Source organism: Talpa europaea (assembly GCF_964194135.1).
Source record: "Talpa europaea genome assembly, chromosome: 12".
In the NCBI taxonomy this organism is placed as follows: Eukaryota; Metazoa; Chordata; class Mammalia; order Eulipotyphla; family Talpidae; genus Talpa; species Talpa europaea.
In genome coordinates this window covers 94,767,231-94,787,213 of record NC_140079.1, presented here as the reverse complement: position 1 = coordinate 94,787,213, position 19,983 = coordinate 94,767,231, and the positions used below count along the sequence as shown (strand labels likewise).

The window sequence follows — 19,983 nt, the reverse complement described above, 5'->3', positions numbered from 1 at the left end:
AGCTGGCAACCTCCAGGTGGCGAGAGGCTTCCTGAGCCCTCATCATCAGCATTGGTTTGCAAATCAAGTTGCAACTGTATCCATCAGGACCAGTGCTGTTTGCCCACAAATATGTATTGGATTTGATGCCTTTGTCTCACAAGTATGGTGCTTTTTTGTTTGCTTGCTTGCTTGCTTGCTTGCTTGCTTATTTGTTTGAAACCAAAGAAGGGGGCTGTTTTCATTATCCTACCTATTTTACTCCTTTCTTTGAGGACTCCGTTGAGAGAAAAGAAAGCTCCTACTGCTAGAGTCTGCAAAAGACACGGGCCACCGAGGGCCAGAAGTGTCGGCCTTTGACCTGGAGATGGTCCTGGCCCTTTTCTTCTCTCAGTCTCCCTTTTCTTGGGATTCTGCCTCTTGGATGTTACCCTTTTGGACAAGCGTTTTTGGCCTTAGTGTTCACAGGAGACTGTTAAAACGCGGGCACTTGGGTGCCATCAGATCCACAGGTCATCCTTGGTTTTGTCCCAGTAAAGTCCAGGGGGAGCGTGCTATCCTCAATAAACTGTAAGTTATCGGGGAAAAGATCTTTGTGATAGAGCATAATTGATTCAGAATATCACAAAAGATTTTAATGTGAGAAACGTGCATATATTTTTTGACCTATTAAAATTTTCTTTTGCTTTGTATATTAGAATCTAACCTCAGTTGCTTTCGTTCCAAGTTGGAGGTCAGTGAAGCCCCAAAAAGAAGATGTCATTGCCCCCAAAGAAGCAAATTTAAAAATTCTGTATATAATAAAGGATGACAGTCCTATCTAGTAGTAACAAGTACACACTAAATAAGAAAATACATTTTAAAGCCGTTTTGCAGTCTGGGCTCTTTCCGAAGTCACTCTCCGTGTGTACCGTGGTCTGCCACAGCATGAGGCAGGCAAAGGGTGCAGGCTCCAGGGTCCCCGCATCCTTCGGGCTCAGGTTTATTTCAAGCAGGAGCCAGTTTGTGCGTTACCTTTGAGCCTGGGGAAGAGACTGGTCCAGGTCAGTCTCTCATTGCACCCATCATCCCCTTCTTAGAAAATTCTGTCTTCTCTACCACTTAATATTATAAGGTAGGGTTTTGTTTGTTTTTTAAGCATATTGACAGCCCGTAAGTAAATCCTTAATAATACTAACCTTGGTTTTCATAGGTAGTTTGAAACAAAAATCAACATGGAAAGTTAAAATTGTAAAGCAAAGCAAGAAAGTATTTTTTCAAAGTTACTTTTTGGAAATCAGCTGATTTTCTAGATAAAAATGTAGAGATGCTGTGAAAGAAATCAGCTTGATAAGCTGGGTTTCCACATTTTGTGATGTCACATTTTGTGATGTCACTTCATTCTCTACAAGTTCTAATGATTTATTTACTTTTATTAAAGTAATGTGTCAATCATGGCTTTTTTAAAACTTGTGGAATGAGTTTTATGTTTGTGTGTGAGTTATTAAACTAAGCTCTTAATTTATAAAATTTCCTTTGGGTCATTAGTCAAGGAATCTCATCACTTTTTCTGCAAATAAACTTATTAATGAGTGTTTATAAGCTATTTTTTTATTTTCTGACTACTGTGTGATTGTAATTAAACAACAAATGCTTAGCGTTAGTCATCAAATTATGATCCCCCAAAATGACAAATATGATTTTCTTATTACAAGTTGGATGGTACTGGGTAGAATTCTTCTTCAATTGTGAAATAGAAAATGTTTGGTTAAATTTAATTGCATCTCCTCTGCAGTTTCATGAGTTGGCCCTTACAGTTGCCTATGATCTCCAATGGTGGTTATTTCCTCTTCACAGTGCTCCAGCTGAGGCTGCAACAGAGGAGGACGCGAGAGCAGCTAGTGGACCAGGGCATCATGCCACGTAAGATTTCCATGTCGTTGTCGTCCCTACTGCAGTGACAAGGAGGGCAGGTCCAAAAAGAGACTGTCACGCTCTACTCTTGCTCATGGTCACTTTATCAGTGTGCACTTACCAAATGCACTTTGGAGGGAAGACCAGCGTCAGTATTGCCAGCCTCAGAGAAGCATGTAGGATACATTTTGAAAACCAGATGCAGTTTAATAGATAGACGTGAATTTTTGTGTTACACAAGGAATTCTTCTTTAAATTGCTGCAATTAGACTGACAATTCTGATTCAAACTTCAACATTGATTGCAGTTTTGAAATAATTGAAGGAATCACTCTAATAATGGACCCAGTGTTAGTCTTGCAAAAGTAACATAATAAAGTTAATTCAGAACTATGTTGTACTATCCAAATTAATTATCTCTAATGCTATATAGTGTCACCTGTATAATTAATATATTTTTGTTACAGGGCTGATAAACATTCTATTTGTAATTAATAAATTATTTCTTCCCAAAATACTTACCAAGTATCTCTACCCTTCATTCCTTCAAGAGTTGATTAATTTTAGAGTATTTCTCCAAGTACTCTAATTGTCTTCTTTACCTTTAATTGCCATGTTTGGCAATTATATAGATTTTTGTCAAAAAATATTTCTCCAAAGTAATGGCTTATTCAGTTTAAAAAGCTATGAACTGCATTTTTGCATTTGAATCATTGATATTACCTTATTTTGACTTACGATAAGGAACACTTTTTCTCTGTGATATTTTTCTCAGCAAAACTTTGGGTGGAGCCAGTATTAATTGGCTATCTAAACACTTTAAATCTAGCATTGTGATCAAGGGAAAAGCTGGTTTGATAATTTGCCAGATTTTCTCCACTACCTACCTGACTCCGTACCAGTCAACCAAACTGGATCAAATTTGGATGTTTGGGTCACCACTGCTAAGCCATCTTCCCTTGCGCTGGACTCCTGCAATACTTTGCTTTGCTTCAAATACCAGAGGAGCTGAAAACAATGCTACCAGGGTCAGACCTGTGGCGTCTAGGGGTGAGGCCTCCGAGAGGCTCATCCTCTGTCCTGTCTGTATCGTCTGACTGCCTGTAGTTGTAAGTGCAGCACGTTATCAGACAATGGTGGACGTACACAATTTTTGCAAAGATATTTAATAGAAATACTACAATAGGTGATGCTTTAGTAAATACTGTTTACCCTTACTCTAGAATTTGGGAATATTTAATGAGCTAGCAGTTAACATACTGAGGACTCACTGCACCTTTAGAGTGAGCTGCATTGTGGTATAGTGGAAAGAGCATGAACCTTTCAAATTCAGAATTCTAGATTTAAACCCCACTTTGGCTACCGGTTAGTTGTATGACTTCAAGAACTCATTTAACCTCTGGGGCCTTTCATCTGTATTTTGATCTGCACTGGGTCTAGTAACCTACTTTGCAAGGTGGTGTTGATGGTCAACAGCAGTGTAACCACGATTTACGAGAGCACAGGGCCAAGCCCACGGTGCATTCTTGGATCTCTTGAACATGGAATGCAGTGTCCTCATGGACAAGGTTGGATCACTCTAAGGTTAAATGTCCATGAGGACATCTGAGCTCTTTTCCAGTAGCTTCTATGGCCATTAAGAGCAAAGACCTGTCAAGGAATCATTGCACAGTTCTTTAAGCAAAGAAAATTTACCCCAGGCTGGAACTGATCTGACATAATATTTGTGATATCGTTATATATTCAGTGCTGTTTTCAATGTCCATTTGTTTGTGAAATACTTCTGATTTCTCTAAGCTTTCAAATTTTGCAGATTTCCTAAAGGAACTAGTAAATAAATAGTAAATAAAATTGCAGATGTGAACTAATAAGATCAAGAGGAAGAATTAATATGAAATACTATAACATTTGACTGAGTATTAACTCCTATTTACACCGTGGAAATGATTTATTTTCCTTTCACAGCTTTGAAGAGCCCAGCGGCATTCCATGAGCAGATAAAAAGCTTGGAACGAGCCAGAGTAAGAAATTTCAGTTTAAATGTTCTACTTCTGTTTCCTCATTTTAAAGTACCAGTGGACAAGTAGCAAGCAGTCTTACTTCTAAATATGTTGAGGAAAAAAATGTAATGTATTTTCAGAGTTGATGGAGTGTAGAGTAATATATTCTGGTATGGTTTTATCTTGGAAGTCTGTAGAAATATATGACACTCAAATTTTGTTCTTATAAGACCATAACTAGTTTTGTACATAAAGGACGAAGCACACTCCTCTTTCTTGCATTCAGGGCATAACAGTTTTTAGACTCACAGTGAAGCACTTCTGCTTGTTACCCTGCAAGGGCCTAGCCCCAGCAATGGCCTGACACTGCCTCTCAGGCAGCTTCCCCTGGGTCTGTGCCACACGTACAAACATACCAAGAGTAGGGGAATTTGTGTATATTTTATATCATTGTGGATACTGCTACATTCAATTTGCTTTAGGTTTTGAGATGACCCCATCATAATTGCTAATCAAATTGATGTTTTTTATCTTCCTTTAAAATTACCATTGTTCATATTCATCCTTTTCACTTTGTTTTTAGTACAGTTGCTGTCATGCAACATGAAAATAAGCATGTTCCAAAAATTCCCAAAGAATTTTCCCAGGGTATAATAAATGATGTCTTAGAGTCTTACAAAATATAATACCTGATTTAAAGTTCTATTTTTAGAGTTAAGCACAGTTGTAATTAAGAAAATGTGATCAGAGACATGAACTCATCAAAGAAAATACATTAGGAGCTTTAGGAAATGTGTCATCTAAGTGGGTTTTACTTGACCTGAAGTGTAGATTTTATTGATTTTAGTTACTTAATTGACCAAAATCCTATGTCTGTTTAAAAATCGTCAAGATTATGAGCCTCTGACTTTGCCAAGTTTTAAAATAAAAGTCTATAAAGTGCTTACTTTGTACCAGAATACGCTTCAAATCCCTGTGCAATTTTGAAGACCGCAATTTAAATCATGCATCAGATAACAGTTTCTCAAAGTACTGATTTCTATTCTGCTCAAAAATCAAGTCATGACAAAAAGGGTAGACAGTTTATTTAAATAAAGTTCGCTGAGGGAAAAAAATGTAAAACCACAATAAATCAATTAGGATAACACTTTTTCTCTTCTTTTGAGACTGAAAACTTTTTGAAACACAAGATTCGGAGCCGACCAGATCGTTCTGAACTTGTCAGGATGCATATTTTAGAAGGTAAGGGTTTTACTTCCTCTGATTTTCTTGCATTTTCTCAAGAAAAGTGAGAATTCCACCATTTCTGTTTATTCCTATTTTAATAACTTTTTGCCCCACAGGCTGACATCCTCCAAATTGGATAGCAACATGAAGACCCAAAGCTAAATGTTATGTTAGATACATGGGGAAGGTTTGATTCTCCAAATGCCAATTGATGGACTGACTCTTCCCCTATCAGCTGGTGTCACAGGTGTCTCTACCATACTGTTCTGGAAAATCATTTTCAGTCCAGAGATCCTTCATCAATGAGGGACCTGTGACTCATTAAGTCCTTAAGCCTAGAGGATGCAGCAGCCCCACATCCAATCTAGATTTCCAGCCACTTGGACCCATGTATCTACCTGGTATGATGCCCACGCCAGACATTTTTCTTTGTTGTTTATTATCCACAACAGCCCAGCTTGACCTGATCATTATTGTAAATACCCGCCCCTCCCCCTGCCAGATTTTCCATATGATCTAGCCTAATCACTCATGAAGCTGATCGGACAGTTCATGCTGTCTTTGGTAAGAGGTGTGGGTCAGGCCAAGAGTATTTTCTCTCTACAAAAGAACATTCTTGAAAGATGGTATCACCACCATGAGTTCCCACATTACAGTTTCATTCTTTGTTTTGTGTCTAATTTCTTGAGCAAGACTTGTAGCTTGATTCTTGATAATCTTGAGTGTTAAGAAGATACAGAAAGAACCTGAGGACTTGTCAACTGTTTAGAGATAATTAGAAGGAAGATTCTATTTGTTCTCTCTGGCCTAATGATAACGTTAGAATTAGGTTGATATTACAAACTGTTAGATATGTGCACAATGCAGGGCTAAAATCTAAAGACTAGGCATGTCCAAACATAAAATCTTCATGAAGCCATATTATTATGGTTATTAGAGTTGTCTGTTCCCTGGTTACCATCCTAAACACGAGACCCAACACATTAGCCAGGCAAATGCCTACCTTCCTGCAGTTTACATTTTAGTGGCAGAGACAACAGACAAGACAGATTGCGCTACAGGGAATGAACAGGCCTCTGTGATAGGGAATAAATAAGCACAGACTGACGGTGGCCTCTGCTTATTAGGGATATTGTGAAGAAGTCCCAAGTATCAAGCTGTTCTCTCTAACCCCAAGGAGAGTCATTTCTAATCCAAAGAATCTATGTGTGTGTGTCTATCATCACATCTGGGCGGGGGCGGCGAGCATATATGCCTTTCTTTGCTTTGGATTGCTTTTCTCAGAAGTCCACTGGACTAAAAAAGCTTTTCCAGAACTCCAATGGTAGGATAGGAGCAGCTACCAGCTGTCAGGGATAAGTGAATCTTCAAAGAAGCAAGTTTTCTGGTAAGTAACTTGGTAAATAGCTCCTCCATGCCTGAAAATGTCTTGACCTATAGGAGACATTCTGTAGCAACAGCACTGTCTATTTCAACTTGCCCTTTAACTGCGACAGGCTTTATTAATACAATTATAGCTAAGGCAAGTACATGGAGCTATCAGAAACTAAGGCAAGTACATTGAGTACTTTCTGTTTTTTAAGTCTTCCCCAGCATTTAATATCTTAACCTTATGTACGATACAAGTGATGTTTTAAGAACATCTATTCTCAATTGGGATTTTTGAAGAAAGGATGTATCATCTATAAAATACCTAAAACATCCCCAACTTACTTTATATTATTCCAGTCTTGATTGGATTGGATGTTTGGCAGGCAGATGTCTAAATTATTTTCTGAATGCTCAGCAGCTGAAATCCAGCTCAACCTCCTGGAGGTGAGGAGGTTGTGACTGCGAATGGAGTGAAGCAAAACGCCAGCCTCTGTTCATTTTTGGAATATTTTCCTTCCAAACATGCTCCTGATATCACTTGGATGGTTTTAATGGTAGAAAGGAGAAAGGCTCTTTAAAAAAAAAAGCATTTAAACATCAACCTAAGAGTGATTTGGGGCCTCCCTGGTGGCTCAGTGGTTGAGCGCTGGCTTGCGAAGCTGCCCGCAGCCTCTGCAGCGCAGGTTCGATCCCCAACTGCCAGGCGAGGGTCCCACATGGTCGCAGACCTCTACTGCCGCCCACTGTTCCCCTCAGCAGTGTACTTCGTCACTCTGCCTGCTCTGGCTCTGATGAATTCTCTCACCCTCCCACGCTTCTGACTGTACCCACTGCTTGTATAAATAAATAAATAAATCTTTAAAAAAAAAAAAAAGTTTAAAAAAAAAAAAGAGTGATTTGTGTGATCTCATTCTTACAAATCAGTTATCTTTTTGGATGATTAAAAGAGTTCCATCTAATAAGATTGGTGATCACAGTTGGTTCTGCAGGAAAATTATAAAAATGAGATGGGCACACATTATGGTGTTTAACGTACAGAAATGTGCAATTTATTTTCCAATGTTCCAACCTAGGGTTAGGATCTCACCTTGGGGAAGGTTTCAGTGAATGGAATTGGAAATACTCACATCATCTTGAATAAAACACCATCATTGCACATTAACTATAATTTTTCTTTGTGGTGGAGCAAAATTTGCACTTGAAAAACAATCTAAAGTTAAAATTCCTCAATTGTGTATTTTTTTCTTTTCCAATTGTTAATTGCCCAAACTAATTTGACAGTAATTTTTTTAATGACTCATCTGTCAAACCAATTCAAAGTATTTACCATAGTTTTCCAAGACTCAGTTTTTTTCTGCACAATATTATATTCCCACAACATTTGGTTAAATTACATATGGACAATAGCAAGCATAACAGATATGAACTGTTTTGTGGACAGTCAGGGTTGGCTTTGGTAAGCCTGTGGCTCAGCTGGCAGAAAGAGCAGAGCACAGATGAGCTGGGCAGTAGCTTAGCTGAGCTTTGGGCTTCAGCCAGGACATTTTACCTACAGAGGAGGAACATCAGTTAATCCTGAGATTTCTTATGGGGCGTTTCTTTAAAACACCTACTGTATAATTTAAGAGGCAAGCTACTTTCAACTCAGAAATGGGGTTGACACTGCATTATTATTTTTAATCAATTATGAACATTATTTCAACAGTGGAATAAAATGTTGATGAGAATTACCAGAAATACATGTAATTGACAGAATTAAACAAATGAATGTGTTATGATATTTATAGTAATTTCACATCTATTGAACAACTTTATGCATTTGTAAATAGATGAGTTGATGCTTCTGAATGTTTCTGGCAGACACAGGTAATGTATTCAGAAATAAACCCAGATTCTTGGTTATGGTGATCAACTGAAACACAGGGTGATCAATGCGAGAATATGATTCATAGCTCTTGGCTCCTACCGTGAACCTCCGATCCTAATATGCAGGGTCTCCACTTTTAGGAGTTGACTTTCCAATGAAGCCAAACCTAGTTAAAACTATCAGCTTCTTGAGCCATGACCAAATCTGTTTTGTTCATCCTCCATATCCCCAAACTTGATCTTCCTATAAGTGAACAACAGCAGCACCCCTATTTTGACTTATGTTAGCATTAATTTGACTTTGTGTTTGTATTAATTTATGCACATTGTGTGCACAATGCATAAAACTGTCCAAGACTTAAAGTTACAAAATGTATATTGGAGCATTTTAAAGTCTTTTCCTCTTTCCGCAAATATGTTCAGAACACATAAATATGTTTAAACTAGTTTAAGTCAAATTAGCTGGCCTGAGGGCCTCCCCGGTGGCGCAGTGGGTTGAGTGCAGTGCTGTGAAGCTGTCCGCAGCCTCCGCAGCACCAGTTCGATTCCCGGCCGGCCAGGGAGAATCCCACATGGCGTGGCAGATCTCTCCTGTGTCGCCCGCTGCTCCCCTCAGCAGTGCTTTCCCTCTGCCTGCCTGTTCTGCTCCCTGCTCTTTCTCTGGTGAATCCTCTCACCCTCCCACGACTCTTACCTGTACCCCAGCTCTTGTATAAATAAAAATAAATCTTTTAAAAAAAAATTAGCTGGCCTGAAATAACATTATGGAGTAGGAATAGTGCTTCAATTAATGGTTGAACTGTCTCCTCTTGTAGAAACATTTGCAGAGCCATCCCTGCAGGCTACGCAGATGAGGCTGAAGAGAGCACGACTCGCGGATGACCTGAATGAAAAGATTGCCCAGAGGCCTGGCCCCATGGAGCTGGTGGAGAAGAACATCCTCCCCGTGGACTCCAGCGTTAAGGAAGCGATTATAGGCAAGGCTGTAGGGTTATTGTTTTCTGGGAGCGGGGGAAACGGGAGTTTTAGACAAGGCAATTAAAAAAAAGGTCCAGAGCCAATTATGAGCATCGTTTTCTGGGTGTGTTAGTTTTACAACGTGTGTAGATTCCCATTATTATCATACTGTAGTTAATCCTACTTTTTTTAAGACTAGCATCTCTTACCGAGTACCTCAGATTCCTATCATGTTTGAAGTTTCAGTCTTATGTTCTGATTTTACGGTTATGCTTGCTAACGTATACTTATTTTTTCCACCATTTAACTTCTATTATTTTAATAATTTTTAAGAATTCTCATTATTTTAGTTTACTTCTAGAAAATATTGTTAAAAATAGTTTATCAGATGTTAGTTCAAGGTAACAGCAGGTGAGAATAGAGTAGGTTCGTGAAGAACCATCAGTGCTGTATGTCCAGTTTGCTCCAGTGCTAGGTACTTAGTTATTAATGTCCCTCCTTTTTTTTTTCCTCCTGGCATGAGCTTTAGCAGGAAAGAAATTCCAGAATAATGCTCAATATTCAGCAAGCAGTTTTGAAAAGTTACCATCTTATTTTTCAAAACTATTTTAGTTTCCATTACTGATGGGACTTCACAGTTTACATTAGTTAAGAGTTCAAAATCCGGGCCTCCTCTGGTGGCGCAGTGGTTGAGCGCTGGGCTGCAAAGCTGCCCTCAGCCTCTGCAGCACCGGTTCAATCCCCTGCCACCAGTGAGGGTCCCACATGGCGCGACAGACCTCTCCTGCCACGCCCGCTGCTCCCCTCAGCAGTGTACTTCATCAGTCTGCCTGTTCTGCTCCCCGCTCTGGCTCTGGTGAATTCTCTCACCCTCCCACACTTCTGACTGTACCAGTGCTTGTATAAATAAATAAATAAATCTTAAAAAAAAAGTTCAAAATCCCAGGCAGTTTGTACTCAGTTATTCTGAGTAGTACAATCAACTGACCCATTCAGTCCCATCTCTTGGGATTGAATAGATGGGACCTAGCAGCAGACACCCACTTTCCCTTTTTTAACAGTCGGATTCCAAATAAGAATCCAAACAAGGTACACATACTGCTTTTGGCTCATATATCTCTTAGGTCTTAATTTCCTGGGTAGGATTCCTCCTCCTTTCTTATAGTTTATTTATTGGCAAATGGGCTTGCTTTGTCCTCTGGCATTTCCACATTCTGGGTCTTACAGATGGCATCTGCATCCCCAGGTGTCATTAAAAACATGCTTGTCTCCTGTACTTCCTGTAACTGGTGGTTGGATCCAGATACTTTATCTGATTCAGGTTTGGTTTTGTTCTTGCCAAGTATTCATCCTAGGCAGTGGTGTGTTCTTCCATTGGAAGTACATTATGTTCAAGTTTTTTAAGGTTCTTAGAACAAACAATGTTTCTCTTTCTTTTTCATTTTAAGCTTGGTAGTCCAATGCCAAAAGATGTTAAGAATCATCTCTTTATTTAGGTGTTGGGAAGGAGGACTATCCCCAAACTCAGGGCGACTTCTCGTTTGACGAAGACAGCAGTGACGCTTTGTCCCCAGACCAGCCAGCCAGCCAGGAGTCGCAGGGCTCGGCCGCGTCCCCGAGTGAGCCAAAAGTTAGTGACTCGTCATCTCCTGTGACCACAAATACTCCAGCCCAGGTACCGCCTTTCTTGACTTGACCCCTAACTAGAGAAAGGGTCTTGGTTTTTCTACAACAAAGTAATGCACTTGAGCCAGAAGAAAAATCTGAACATGTGGAAAAAATACAGATTTGTCATCTGTTATCCAGTCAATGTTAACATTTCTGTAGATCCTTGCATATTATTTACCCCTTTTGCAAAGCAGTTTTAACCATTTAAAATTAAAAGTTCACTAGTGTTAAGTTTATTCACGCTGTTGTGCAGCACAGCTTCTGAACGCTTTTATCTTGCAGAACTTAACCCCTGTACTCATTACACAATAGCTCCCACCCCTCCCCAGACCCCAGCACCCCCATTCTGTTTTGACCCTGCCCACTCCACTCCTGTAAGTTCACGCTCGGTGGTCTCTGTTCTCGATAGTGGCCATTCTCGTGCTCTGAGGTACTGACTCTGGGGTCTTGGGTTGCATTTCTCTAATGCTTAGTCATGTTGCGCTTCTTTTCAGGTGCTTGTTACCCATTTAGATCTCATCTTGGGAGAAATGTCCACTCAAGTCCTTTGCCCATTTTCAGGCAGATGGTTTTTCTGTTGTTGAATTGTGGGAGCTTTATGTATTTGGAATATTAACTCCTTTTGAGATACGTGATTTGCAAATATTTTCTCCCACTCTGTGGGTCACCTCTTCACTGTTAATAGTGTCCTTTGATGCAGAAGTTTTTACACTTGATAAAGTGCCATTTTCTGGTTTTGTTGCCTGGGCTTTGATGTTTTACTAAAATTATTGCCAAATACAATATAGTGAAGCTTTTCCCCTTTGTTCTAGGATTTTTATAGTTTGGATTTTTACATGCAGGTTTTTAATCCATTTTAATTTTTGTATATGGTATGTGGATGTATATGGTATGTGGATGTTTTGTATATGGTATGTGGATGTTTTGTATATGGTATGTGGATGTTTGTATGTGGATGTTCAGTTTTCCCAAAACCATTTGTTGAAAAGACTGTGTCTTCCCCATATGTTGGTCTTGGTTCTCTTATTGATCATTTGACGATATTCACACGAGTTTACTTGTGGCATGTCTATCTGTCTTTATGCCAGTGCCACACTGATTACTGTAGCTCTGTAGTAAAATTTGAAAGCAGAAAGTGTGAAACCTCAAACTGCTCTTTTTTAAAGACTTTTGGCTACTTGAAATCCTCTGAGATTTTGAATGAATGTTAGGATGGATTCTTCTGTTTCTCTAAATATGACACTGGGAAAATTTACCCTTTTAAGTGTACAATTCAATGGTTATTGTTCACAGAGTTGTGCAGCTGTCACCACTGTCTGATTCCAAAACATTTTCAGCACCCTAAAAAGAAACCCAGAGCCATTGGCAGTCACTGCCTATTACTCCTTCCCTCTGGCCCTGAGGGCCATCAGTCTACATTCTATCTCTGGATTTGCCTGTTCTGGACATTATGCATAAATGGAATCAGACGGTACATAGTCTTTTGTGACTGGCTTCCTTCATTTATGTTTTTAAGGGTCATACATCCTGTAGCAGGTATGAGGACGTCATTCTCTGGTGTGACTGAATACCACTCCATTGTGGGACAGCCATACATTACCGACCTGGTTGGTGGTGTTTGAGTTAGGCATTTAGCTATTATGAATAATTATGTTATGAAGGTGTGTAGCCAAGTTTATATGTGGACATGCATGTTCGGTTCTCTTGGCTCTATGCCATAGAGAGAACCATAGAGCCAAGAGAACTCTGTGTTTACATTATCGTGATGGCTACAATTGTTCAGTTGCCCTGACATGCTGTATTCTCTTAGCCGGGTCCTAGCATTATCTGGAGTTGTTTCCTCTTTAGATATTTCGCGCTCTACATATAAGAAGTGACCTTGGAGTCTGACATATTTGCTTAACTAGTTTTGAGGGCACTTGTCTGTTTTCTTGACTAAATTACCATATATTGAAATCCTTAAATAAATTACCATACATTGAAATGGACTTGGATCTTTCCTTAGCCAAAAATTAGGCACTTTAATGGCCTTCCAGGAAGATAACACAGATTTCCATAGACAATGCATGTTTACCACAAGTAGGTGATATTGTTACTTTAAAACTTGCATACTGTTTGAGATTTGAATATTTTACTTGGCTCCTTGATTTCAGTTAGACTGAATTCATTTGGTCAGATATTTCCTGAGCACTTATTATGTGTTCACGATATATTGGGAACTGAGAACCCTGTGCATGCAAATGAATCTAATAATTTGTTCTAATAATTGCATTAGGATTTTTCATGTCTTATTTTTTACTGGATGCTGCGCATAATTCGTTTTCTCCCTTATGACATTTCTGCCTTACTGAAATTTTAATAGCATTTATTTTAAAGTGAAAATTATTGAACTACTTAATAGAGTTGGTCCAGCTCAGTAGGAAATGTTCTTGTTAAAGCCCAAAATCATAGAATTTTTGAGTTGGAAAGGACTTTAAACAATTTCTGCCTTCACCCATAAGTCAGAGGCAGCCTGGGTTCAGAGAGGTATGAATGCTTGGGGATTAAAAATATTTACATATTTCTTAAGCATTTCTTCTCTTCACGAATATTTATTAGGAACTATGTGTTTCAACATTGTTTTCTCTATTGCACCTATCTCCATTACCTGGAAATTGTTTATTGTGTCTAAGCCTCCAACTAAAACGTGAGCCTAAATGGACAGGAACTTTGACTGTCAGGACTGCAGCTACGAGACAGAGAGAGAGAAACAGACACAGCAGCCCCTTCTGTATTCTCACATATTTGCTGCCTCCTGGTTTTGACTTTTAAAAATAGGGCTTAAAAGAATGTCAAGTATGCAAGTAAATAACATTAAGAATCAGTGCTACTTGTCCATTTGTGTTGTGTGTTCTCTGCTTCTGTCTGAGTAGGTCAGGGTGTCAGACAGCTATCGGCTTGGCCGTAGCTTTTAGTAACACAAACGTCGCTACCTCTGCCTTCTACCAGGTAATGGCTTCGTGTTGGTGCTACCTGTGTAAAAGGTCATCATTCTCCTTTTCCTGGGTTTTTTTCACTTTCCTCTTGTAACTTGGTCTCCTGCTAAGTTTATTAGTGACAAACCTGAACTAGAGGCAGTCCTACCGGTAGACTGACATTCCAGAATTTCTTGAAAGAACAAAGGAATTGCAGCATTTCTTGAACAAAATGTTCTATTTATTGCCAGTAAATTGAGTCACTTCTGATTTAAATGTCAGTTTTTATAACACTCGCTAGCGGTGCGGCAGTAAGAGTTCTGCATACAGACCATTAACTGTCAGCCTTCTGTCGATCAGCTGTGTCTACTAAAAACCTGCTTTCGAGAATGAAAACCCCCTACTTACACATTGAGCTGAAAGAACCTAGAATCAGGCAGGCTCACTGCAGCTTTACAAGAGACATCATTTCTGTACCTTGAAACCTTAAATCGAGCGTTAATCATAAAATGCCCTTGTATCAAGTGTTTCGGTATCTAACAAATCTTACTATTTTATTCATGCATGTAAAGAAGCACGTCCCTGTTAACTGCTACACTGATACCAAATAAAGGTAATTATTAAGCAGGATTCTAAGAATGTTGGAGGTGGTTTTGCTTTTTAATAACTAAACAAGCAAACTTTATGATGCCTGTAAATCTTTGGGATTCTTGTGTCATCTAGAAGTAATTAGGTTTTGATTTGGCACATATTGTACTAATTATTTTCACTTTTATCCTGTGTTTGCTTATAGGGTTTGTCCAAGCATCTCACTTAAAATGTATGTATAGTACATTTATCTCCCTAAATATAGTTACTTTCATACTTGTCATTCAAAGGGAAGTGCTTTAAAACATTGTTTCTCATTAGACATCAAGGTCTCCGGAGGGCATCCCTTCGTTTTACCTTAGGGACCCTCTGAAGTGGTCTCTGCAATATATGTTTTCTCATTTTGGAATTACTTTATCCCCTCCCCCCAAAGTCAGTCTCATCACTATTACTAAAATGTAAGTTAAAGCAAAGATAATAAAAGAGTAACATGAGCTTCTTATATTTGGGGTGTTCTTTGAGATTCTTCATTTTTAATCTTTAAAAAGAAAACTCACTCTAAAAATGTGATGGTGATTCTCAGTTACTACACACCAACGAGCCTCAAATTGCTGACAGAGTAGAACAGTGTGTGTTTTTATTTCCAATGCACTGTAGACTGATCATCTTGTAAAATAAAATAAAAGGGTTATAACATCAGATTTCCGTCATAATATCGTATTTGTCACAGTCAGGGACTACAAAAGTCCACAGACTTTCTGGCAGTTCTGCCATAGATTCATTTTGCTTCTTCTTTAGCTGAACCAAGGTTCTTCATATATTGATTGATCATCAATTTGTACTGTATGTTTACTCCTTAATCACATTTTTCTAATTTCACTGGTGTAATTTTTTTTTATACTTGACCTAAGGGAAAGTTCAAGACTTGTGCAGGAATTTTCTTTAGGTTCTTAAAAGTTATGTTTATAGATAATTAGTTGAGAGAAAATTAGACTCAATGATTTTATGCCTTGCTTTATTCCAAAATGTATTATGACATGTAGTTTCCATAACTCTTTTTCAGAACAGAAGTACCACAGGAAAATTACTCAAATATAGGAAAGAGTCCCTACCAAAAAAAAAAATTTAACACACAGCAATGTAGGTAAAGAACAGATTTCCCAGGCGCTGCTCCTGCAATCCCCAGCACAGACGTGCCAGTACCCTCCCGGTGCGGACAGCATGGCACGCCCCATGTCCTCTCTTCAAGATGTAAATTTTAACAGTGAAGAAATTCTCCTTTGAAATATGTAGTTCTGTGTGGTCTGTAAGAGACTAAAACTGCTTATCCTTGGACTTTTTTCTTGTCTTTTCAGTTTGGATCAAAGTGCAGCTGGAAAGGAATTTGCCCAAATATTAATGGAACACACACCACATATTGGAGCTCAGTTCATTTTGTGCTTAAGCAACTCTTAAACAATGAAAAGCTGTAGAAAATTAAGGCAAGCCAGCCACATGTGGATACCAGGACTGCTACGCCGGTCCTTTGAATCCAAAGACTTTTTTTTCTCTTGGCGATGTCTTAGGTCCTTTAATTAATCGTTTATTATAAATGCTGAGACGTTTAGCTGGAAGTATGTTCTGACAGGATTTGTGTTAATTTTCAAAACCCATGCTGAAAGTTTTGAAAGTAAATTTCAAAACCCATTTCAAAACGGTCAGTTGCTCTCGTATTTTCTGTACAGGCTCGTGAGAGTTGGTAGACTATTTTCCCCACTGTATCAAGTAACTGCCAGGTAGATGACCTTTTGTCAAATAATACACAAACCACAGGTTTGTGCTAACAGAGAATGAGCAATGTACACATATATCAGATAATCAAAGTTAGCCTTGTATTGCAATTACTTATTAATAAAGGCCTGAATAAAGTATTAATAAGTAGGGCATCAATTGGCTATAACTTCTAGTATTGCCCCATTCAGTTATAGTTGTTATAACTAAAAATCAAGAGGACTCTGCTGCTTGCCTCAGATTTTGAGTTGGTTTCCGGCATTAACTATGAAGCTGTAACTCAATTCGCCTGTGACTAGTAGGAAAGAGCCTACAATAGTGCATTATGCAGAGCAGGCCTTTCCTATCTATTTTTAAATAAATAGATGTTTATTGAATATAATTGACATAATGATGAAAAAAAAAGTGACCAACCCTTTCTGAGCACTTGACTACACCAGACACTGAGCTGTTTGCTTTGTAAGTTTTACCTGAAGCAGATGCCTTCAAAAAAGAGAATCTTTCTGGCCACACAAGATTTGAACGAATGACTTTGTCCTTATTGTGCCTACAGTTTGAAATTCTTCTTAAGAAATATACACAAGATTATTTCCTCTACCATAGTCTACTCAAGTATCATAACTCAACTACCAAAAATGACTAATAATAACTCTAATAATTACTATGCTTCCACATTCACCTAACTTGTGAATCACTTAGTGATCACACCAAGGATATAACCAATATTCTACATGGTTCCGGAGAATATAGGTGATAACTTTATACATACGGTGGACATTGGCTCTAGAGTTGGCAAAGTTGATCCAATGTATTAATAATATTTTATGTTGATCCTTGTACAAAGTGACCACCAAAAGGACTGGGTTCATTAATGATTACAATAGGCTATTAATTACTCCTATCACATTATTTCAGATATCTTAGTACTGGTTATAATTGAACTATTAAAAATCAGCTGAGGGCCTCCCTGGTGGCGCAGTGGTTGAGCGCTGGGTTGTGAAGCTGCCCGCAGCCTCTGCAGCGACAGTTCGATCCCCGGCTGCCAGGCGAGGGTCCCACATGGTGCGCAGACCTCTCCTGCCGCCCGCTGCTCCCCTCAGCAGTGTACTTCAGCCCTTCTGCCTGCTCTGCTCCCCGCTCTGGCTCTGGTGAATTCTCTCACCCTCCTGCGCTTCTGACTGTACCCAGTGCTTGTATAAATAAATAAATAAATCTTTAAATAAATAAATAAATAAATAAATAAATAAATAAAAATCAGCTGACCCTGAACAAGTGGGTTGAACTGCACCAGTCCGCCTACATGTGGGTTTTTCCCTCCTGCAGATTCTGCACTCATGGATTCAGCCAGCTGACATCTGGTTGGTTGAATCCGCAGATGTAGGACTTGCAGCTACAAAGGGCCAGCACTGAGGAACTGGAGCTTCCTTAGATTTTGGCATCCACAGGGGGAGGGGAGTCCGGAAACAAATACCCATGCATAACAAGGGATGACTGTAGTTAAGTATGGGGAGGCAGTAGGGTCCAAAGGTATATACAGATTTTTGAGTACATGGATGGTCTCTACCCACCACAGTGTTCAAGACTCAACTATACTAAATAGACTCACATTTTGAGATGTTTCTGCATGTATCTGCACACTTAACACTGTCTCTCAAGGGACAGAAAATCTCACATGAAAGATAATGCATGTCAACAGTATGGCAGCATAGGAAGGTCCCAGCCCTGTTCTCCACTGAATAAACTGCTGACCAAAATAACTTTATAAAAGCTCTAGAAACCAAACAGACCTGTGCCAGAGATCTACACCAAACAAATACCCAATCAAAAACTTCTGTGCCTCGGTGGACACTATCAACAGAGTAAAGAGCAACTCACAGGAAGGGAGAAAATATTTGCGAATACTCTATCTCACAGTGGGTTAATATCCAAAATATATGAAGAATTTCTACATCTCAACAAGTACAACAAAAAGCCGAACAACTTCATTTAAAAGTGGACAAAGGACTTGAAGAGACATTTCTCTATAGAGGGTTAACAGATGGCCAATTAGCACATTAAAACATGCTAAGCAAACCCACTAAAGAAATGTAAAGCAAACCCACAATAAGATACCACCTCACACTGTTAGAATGGCTGCTATCAAAGAAAAAAAAAAGAAAGAAAACATTACTAGGGATTGGTGAGGATGTGGGAATGTGAAATGTACATCCATTACAGAAAATGGCATAGCAGGTCCTCAAAAGTTAAAAATAGAAGTGCCATCTGATTCCACAATCCCACTTCTGGGTATCTGCCCAAAAGAGTTGAAAGCAGGAATACATGGTTAGACAAAATGTGGTACATAACACACGGTGGAATATTGCTCAGCCTTAAAAAGAAAGTTCCGATACTTGTTACAGCATGGATGAACCTTGAGGTCATTATGCTAAGTGAAATAAGCCTGTCACAAAAGGGAAAACGTGTGATTCTCTATATAAGAGGCACCTAGAATAGTCAAAATTTATAGAGACAGAAGTTGAATGGTGGTTGTTAGGGGCTGGGGAGAGGACGGGGGTGAGGGGGTGTGCTGATTAATGATTAGAATTTTAGATTTAGAAGATGAAAGGGGGTGAGTGGTGGTGATGGTTGCAGGGCAGCCTCATTGTACTTCATGCCCTAGAACTAAGCACTTAAAAATGGTTAATTTTATGTATATTTTACCACAGTTTTTTAAAAGTAGAGTTTTAAGATGTAAACCCTCACTGCTAATCAGCAAATTAAGTACTGACTAAATGTCCACAAGCATTGTGCCAGTGGATCAGTTCACTTTTGTGTTCAACTCTTGTGCAACAAATGGTCAGCACTAGGTGGTGGGTTTTAACACAGCTGGAATTTTACATATCTATTGAATATAGAAAGCATGTGTTTCTAATTTCTATTCAACCCATTCATTGACTAGTGTATTTTATTTGTCTGGGGATTAGAATATGGAAACAATATTTAAAGAACTGCATTTTTAATTTCTTATTTGCATATTGCCATCTTAACTAAGCACGCGTCTGTATCCTAAATTAAAAACACATTTATTGGGGCCTCCCCTGTGGCGCAGCGGTTGAGCGCTGGGTTGCGAAGCTGCCCGCAGCCTCTGCAGCGCCGGTTCGATCCCCGGCAGCTCCCCGGCCACCAGAGGAGGGTCCCACATGGCGCGCAGACCTCTCCTGCCGCCCGCTGCTCCCCTCAGCAGTGTACTTCGGTCCTTCTGCCTGCTCTGCTCCCCGCTCTGGCTCTGGTGAATTCTCTCACCCTCCCGCGCTTCTGACTGTACCCAGTGCATGTATAAACAAAACAAACAAACAAACCAGCAAACAAATAAATAAAGCATGCCTCTACTAAAAAAAAAAAAAAAAAAAAACACATTTATTGTGTATTTAAAATCGACAATACAAAAATGCTTTTTTTAAATATCTGGTTTTTAGATTTCAATCTCTGGGTTGCATTTAAAAAATTATAATAAAAAGGGAACATACTGGAATCTTCTTCTCAGAAGGCACCAGTGCAGACACTTGAAACAATACATTAATCCACTTAAACATTTGCTCTGACTTATTTTTTCTTTCATAGCAGAACTTTTCCTATAGCAGTTTCAATAAGGGAACAGTCAGTCTTAAAACTGGAGGTGTTTTATTTTGAGTTCTATTTAAAGCAAAAATATCCTTCTTTAAGCAACAGTAT

At 39.0% G+C, this 19,983-nt stretch overlaps 1 protein-coding gene across 5 annotated transcripts in view; it reads left to right on the top strand.

Moving 5' to 3' along the window:
- The window catches only part of MRTFB (myocardin related transcription factor B), a gene marked incomplete at both ends in the record, with an annotated part of 98,567 nt that overhangs the window by 57,620 nt on the left and 20,964 nt on the right, over positions 1–19,983 (top strand). For all 5 annotated transcript variants that reach the window (XM_084249205.1, XM_084249204.1, XM_084249203.1 and 2 more), the window contains 5 exons: positions 1,816–1,881; positions 3,837–3,892; positions 5,038–5,113; positions 9,151–9,312; positions 10,789–10,967. In XM_084249205.1, coding sequence (XP_084105331.1) covers positions 1,816–1,881; positions 3,837–3,892; positions 5,038–5,113; positions 9,151–9,312; positions 10,789–10,967 — 539 coding nt within the window. The remainder of the gene's footprint in view (positions 1–1,815; positions 1,882–3,836; positions 3,893–5,037; positions 5,114–9,150; positions 9,313–10,788; positions 10,968–19,983) is intronic.